The following is a 6,000-nucleotide window of genomic DNA, read 5'->3' as shown; positions in this document are numbered from 1 at the left end:
CCCCCCCTTGCCCCCACCCCCCTGCCCAGCCGCGGGCGTCGCTGCCCTTGCCCTGGCGCGCGCTGAACCCATTGCACGGGGGGGGCTGCTTGCTGCAAATGCAAACCCCGCTCCCTGCATAGCAGGCTGAGACCCCCCCTCCAACCTCCCCCCCACGTCCCCCCCCGTCCTTTGCCCAGCCTTGCTGCTGCTGGCCGCGCTCCCCTCCTGGGCTGGGAGAGGAGGAGGAGGAGGAGGGGGGGCCTCTTCCCCTATTTGTGTTGGATGGTGGTGGAAGGGCTGAGCGCTCCCCCCCCCGTGGAGGAAGGGGAGACGGAGCGCAGGAGCAGAGGTGAAGCGGCTGCGAGCCTGCCCGGCCGTGTCTAGCGGGAGCCCGGCTCTCCCAGGCTCGCCCAGCCATGCTGGCCCCCCGGGCGGAGGTGCTGGCGGCGACCCTGCTGATCTCGTTGGGATATTTGCACACCCTGGCCGGGATCGGGCCCATCTCTGCCCTGGACGGTGAGTTGAAGCCGCTCTCCCCCTCTTTGCACCCTTTAACCCCCCCCCCCCAATCTATTTCATGCCTCTGCCTTTCTTCCATCCTGGGGGGGTTTGGTGCGCCCAGGGGATCCGTTTGACTAGTCTGAGCGGTGGCCCCGCTTGCCACAGGATCCACTAGGAACCATCCCCCTCGGGTGCCCTGGGCTGCCTGCATGTCTTTGGGGGTATTTCTGGTGGCACAGGCTGAAGCTGAAGGGGCTGTGGTCGGGCTTAGGGATTTCGCTGTATTGTTTTGCAGTTTGCATGATTCTCTCTCCCCCCCCTTGAAACAAAGCCCTACACGTCTGGTCCATTCCTGGATCCCCCCCTTGGGGTGGGGATGGGGGAGAAAGAAGGGGCATTCCGCAGCCCGTCTGCGATTTTCATCTGGCACAAAAATATTGGGCTCCCTCCACCCCCTGTCTATTGCGTTTACCGCCTGTGGGGTTCTGTACCTGTAGCTTATTTGTGGGTGACTTTTTTTTTTTTAAATTTCTGAACTCAGCGTAAACTCCTGGCAGGACTCCATGGCATATGTCCGTCTATTGGGAATGGTTAATCGGGAAGATAACCTCTTGAGTGGACATCTTGCTTTGCCAATGCACCCTCCCCCCCCCCCCCCCCCCCCGGCTGTATTTTGTAGGTACTTTCCTTTCAATAAGAAAAAAAAAACACACTCCTGCAACAACTTATGCCTGGAGAAAACATGACGATGCTTCAAAATGTGCATGGACGCGGTAGCTGCTTTTTAAAAAAAAAAATATGGAGGGCAAAGGGATGTGTTGGAAAAACTCCTGGTTGCGCTGGTATTGGGATCCTTGGTGATCTGTGGCTAGCGCTGTTATTTCATAGAAATGGTTGCTGTGTGTTTCCTACACAACCGCTTTTGCTGTTTCCTCTCTGGTTTCTATAAATCCAGGCAGCGGAGGGGACTGACTTCAGTGAGCTCTGTCTCTCTTGATCCAATGGTATTTGCATCATTGGCCTGCTGGTTCTATCCCAAGTCTGTTTTCTTTGCAGGTGGTGGAAAATGTAACTCATTCCTTTTGGCCCTGATCAGCCGCTCTAGGGAGGTGAGGACACAGGGTAGAATCCACAACTAGATGCAATTAAAAAAAAAAAAGGGGTCAGAAATCAATATTTAATTGGTTCTCCTAAAGATGCATTTAAAAGCTCTGTTGCTCTGGGCTAAATCTGATGGATCTCTGTGTGGATCATCAGAGAGCAATTGAATAGTGCAGGAATCTACATTCCAAACGGCATCTGCAAAATCAATGCAATTTTTCCCCTCCCCTCCTCCAAGCGACAGGCTGCAGTGCGCTGCTGAAGCGTGACATGGCATATACCAGAGGCAACAAGGTAGAGTTTAACCGTGCTGGCTTTGAAAAAAGCAGGACTTTCTTGGCGAGAGGGGGGACAATATAAGAACCCTCTGAAAAAACCAGCTGCGGCCCTAACAGGGCGAAGGGGTCGGTTTCTTTGCTCGGCTGACATGGAAGTTGGGCATGACGAAGCCTAGAATTGGGGAAGCGTGTGCCTGTCATATGTAGCTTGCATAGCAGAAGAAAAAATACTGAACTCTCCAGGGAAATGTGTCCTCCTTCCTCCCCTCAAGTCTTGCCTCCTGGAAAATCACAGCCAGGAAAAAAAAAAAAAATCCACCTTTTTTCTTTTTGGGTAGCCTCTTTAAATCGCTAATATTTGTTGTCTGGAATCAAAGTTGTAATAGAAAAGCGGGAAGCTTGTGAAGAAGCCTGGCCGGTAGGAGTAAATAAAGCCAAACCTGTCAGTTTGCTCCATAAAATCGATTTCCTTCCATGTTGCATGAGTCATGACTTCAGATCTTGCAAGCTCAGATTCTGAAGTGTCAAAAATTCCATTTTGCGGCCTGTGATTATCCTGGCAGCGGCAGGGGAAGGATCCTGGAGAGAGAAAGTATTTCCTGAGTGGATTGTCCATCCTTAACCTTCTAGTCTAGACAACTGCCTTGTTTTGTTCTGTTTTAAGCAGGGCACTTCTCATTTGTTTGCTGTATCCCATCTGCACACTGGGGACGTTAGCAAGTGGCCCTAGGCACTGCTGGACTTGCAAAGGGTGGGTAGAATTGGCCAAATGCCGCGCTAACAGCAGAGAGAAGCTGCCCGGAGCCACCGACTTTAATGCATTTGTTTTAATTTTGCCCTTTTTAGTTTTTGCTTGAAAAACGCCGTTCTCTGCTAACTTTCCAATGCTCTGTGCAGCCTCCCCCCAAATAACAGCGCCCGTTGCCATTGGGCAGAGGAAAGGCCGAGAGCTCTTTTGAGCGTTGAGGTGTTGTGTTTTTCTGCTCTCCGCTCTCCCAGGGAATGGGGCCAATTTATACTTGTTTTACACCCTCCCTGCCCTGGAGAGCCAGCTAGCCAAAGATGGACAAAGGAAGATTTCTCACCCCATACTTTACAGAAGGACGCTCAGGCACTGGGAGAGGCAGTGGCTTGACCAGGGGGTTAGTAACCCAGCTGGGGATCAAACCCACAATTCCCTGACTGCGAACCCCCAATCTACCTTCTGAATGATTAGAATTCAGCCCAACTGGATGGTGTGGAAATAGATGCCAGAGCTCCAAATCCACTCTGCAGGCCCGGTGAGGTGAACGGGCTTGTGCTGGGTGGGAACCAGCAGAGAATCGGGCCCTCGGTGAATATTGGGGCTGGCTGTGTTTTCAATGCAAGGATCCTCTCTCAGCGGGACTGAAACTGACCAACGTAGCTACAGGGGACGAGTGAGAGTGAGAGCCAGGCGTCTGTTTCCCTGGGTAGCCAAGCCCCTAGTTACTGCGGCCATGAACATTGCACGAAGCTGGGGGTTTATTACGCATCCTGCGCTGATAAGGATTTGGCCTCGGGTGCTTGAGCTTGCAAGCAAAGGCCACGCCTCAGTACGGCAGAGGAGGGGGTGTGCGCCTGGTGGGGGGTGGGCAAAGGGAGTATGAAGAGGAGAAAGAATTCTGACCCTTCTGCTACTACCACTAACTAGCTCTTACCTGCTGCTTTTCTCCCATGAATCTCAAAGGGCCTTAGAAAAGAGGTTGGTATCCTTATCCCCATTTTACAGATGGGGAAATGGAGGCACGGCGAGGCGAAGGGGCGTACACTGGAAGGAGAGCCGGACCCGGCTGTCCGGAGTCCCAGGTCGCTGTCTCCCCTGTGGTCACATTGCCTGCCTCTGTAATCCGTGGGCTGCACGTAGCGTGAGATCGTGGGTCGCTTTGGGGAGCGCTCTGGCCTCACCTAACCACGTCTCCCCTGTGAAAGGAGGACATATCCTCAGGGATCCTGACCTGTGCAAAACTGCCCTGGACCTCAGTGGGGGGTTTTGCTCCAAAAGGAGCGAATGGGCCCAATGTATTTATCTCCCTTCGGTCCCCTGGGCAGAAACGGCCTTTGTGGACAGCCGCAAGTGGATTGCGTGGGATGAGGGCTTGGCGGTGGGAAAACGGGAGCTGAGCGGTGTAGAGGGAAAGGCTTTTGCAAGCTCCAAAGCATAACGTGTGTGTAATAACTAACGGAGCCCTCTCCCGGGTCTGGAGCTCTTGGGACGCTTTGCTCTTTGCAGGGCCTCGCAATGCACGGCCGCGCCTCCAGGGGGCCGATGGGGAATAGAACCCCGGAGTCCTGCTGCTCGGGCCTGCGGCTGTGCTAACCACTAGACCCCATTCCCCACTCTGAGTTCTCTTGCTTTAACTACTAATCCACATCCGCCTTTCCAGACCTGTGACTAGAACCCAGGGGTCCTGATTCCCACAGGCCCCTAGCCTAACCACTAGATCCTACTCTCAGAGCCAAGGATAGAACCCAGGAGTCCTGCCTCCCAGTGCCCCCTCTCTGACCCTCTAGACCAGGGGTCGGCAACGTTCGGCACGCAGCTCGCCAGGGTAAGCACCCTGGCGGGCCGGGCCAGTTTATTTACCTGCTGACGCGGCAGGTTCGGCCGATCGCGGCCCCCACTGGCCGCGGTTCGCCGTCCCGGGCCAATGGGGGCGGCGAGAAGCGGTGCGGGCGAGAGATGTGCTGGCTGCGGCTTCCCGCCGGCCCCATTGGCCCGGGACGGCGAACCGCGGCCAGTGGGGGCCACTATCGGCCGAACCTGCCGCGTCAGCAGGTAAATAAACTGGCCCGGCCCGCCAGGGTGCTTACCCTGGCGAGCCGCGTGCCGAACGTTGCCGACCCCTGCTGTAGTCTGTGTCTGTCCTTGGAATTTCTCCCGCCCCCTGTCCCGAGAAGCCCGGCTTCGTTTGCGTCACTCGCCAGGCTGAAATCGCGGCTGTTTGTGGAACGCTTTGGTAGAGAATCGGAAATGGCTGTGGTCAAAAATGGCTGGTGCCTCTGCGCGTCACCGCTCCTGACGCTTTGGTGGTCTGGTGCATCTCATCAGTTCCATCTGGGGACTAGTCCGCACCAGCAACATTAAAGCGCTGTGGCTTGTGTGGTCACGGCAGAGCGCCGGGAGAGAGCTCTCCCAGCCCTCGAAAAAACCCACCTCCGCGAGGGGCGCAGTTCCCAGCACTGGTGCCCTGTACAGCGCTGAAACGTGCTGCGTTCAGGGGGGTGTTTTTCCCCACCCCTGAGCGAGTCAGTCGCAGCGCTGTAAGCCATGGGTGGTGCGTGCATGCTCCACTGGGGCCGTGTATTTACCAGGACGTGTTTTTTCATGCCCGGCCGTAATTAACACCCCGAGAGCCACCCCAGGCTCAGCGGAGGTAAAGCGCCAGGAGCCGGAACGGTTTTGGGGAGGAGAGTTCAGAGCTGTTCTGTGGGTTACGGCAGCTCTGGGGGCACCCAGCTGAGGCGAGGTTCCTTTGTGCCCGTACACCGAGCGCAGGGAGTGGGTCTCTGCCCCGAAGCGCTGGCAGTCTCAAATAAACCCTGTTCACAGAGCAGGAACTGACGCATAAGGAGATTACAGTCCAGACTGTTCCCAGAGGGACTAGTGGCTTTGGGGTGCTGCAGTTCTGGGGCCCACCGCAGCTCCTGCCTGGGGTCTGATTTTCCAGAGGGCGGGTACCTGGCACTCTCTGAAAACCAGGGGGCAGGACAGGACTCAGGTGAGGTTCCCAGATTATCTCCTCCTGCGTAGCTGGAGGATTTGCCCATGGCAGCTGAAAGCACAAACCCAGCTAGCCGCTGGCCCCTGTGGACTGGCCGGTGGCTCAATACGTCCCCCGCTCTGCACTTGTTGTGTCGTTAACCCTGGGTGGGGTTCCGGTGCGTTCTGTTTGTTCCAAGTCACTGATTTCCCAGGAGCTCTGACTCACAAGCTTGGGGCGGGGGTGCCGTAGCCTTTCAGGTCATTGGCTTGGGCGCCAGCCGCAGAGATGTGCTCTCCGGCAGGTGTTGCTAGATGCGATCCGCCCCCCGTGCCCCCTTGGATTTTTGGGCAGGTGGAGGTGTGGTAATGGGGACAGAGGAATTTCCAGGGGGATTGACAGGGAGGGAATCGCCT

The 6,000-nt window shown here is 56.0% G+C and overlaps 1 protein-coding gene across 1 annotated transcript in view; it reads left to right on the top strand.

Moving 5' to 3' along the window:
• Window positions 1-398: 398 nt before the first annotated feature.
• LRP1 (LDL receptor related protein 1) overlaps window positions 399-6,000 on the top strand; it is a 179,908-nt gene continuing 174,306 nt past the window's right edge. Inside the window, exon 1 of the mRNA XM_065419313.1 lies at window positions 399-498. Within this exon, the coding sequence (XP_065275385.1) occupies window positions 399-498 (100 nt within the window). The remainder of the gene's footprint in view (window positions 499-6,000) is intronic.

Source organism: Emys orbicularis, chromosome 19 (assembly GCF_028017835.1).
Source record: "Emys orbicularis isolate rEmyOrb1 chromosome 19, rEmyOrb1.hap1, whole genome shotgun sequence".
In the NCBI taxonomy this organism is placed as follows: Eukaryota; Metazoa; Chordata; order Testudines; family Emydidae; genus Emys; species Emys orbicularis.
Note: the sequence above shows the minus strand (reverse complement) of the source record. Positions and strands in the feature narration are given on the sequence as shown.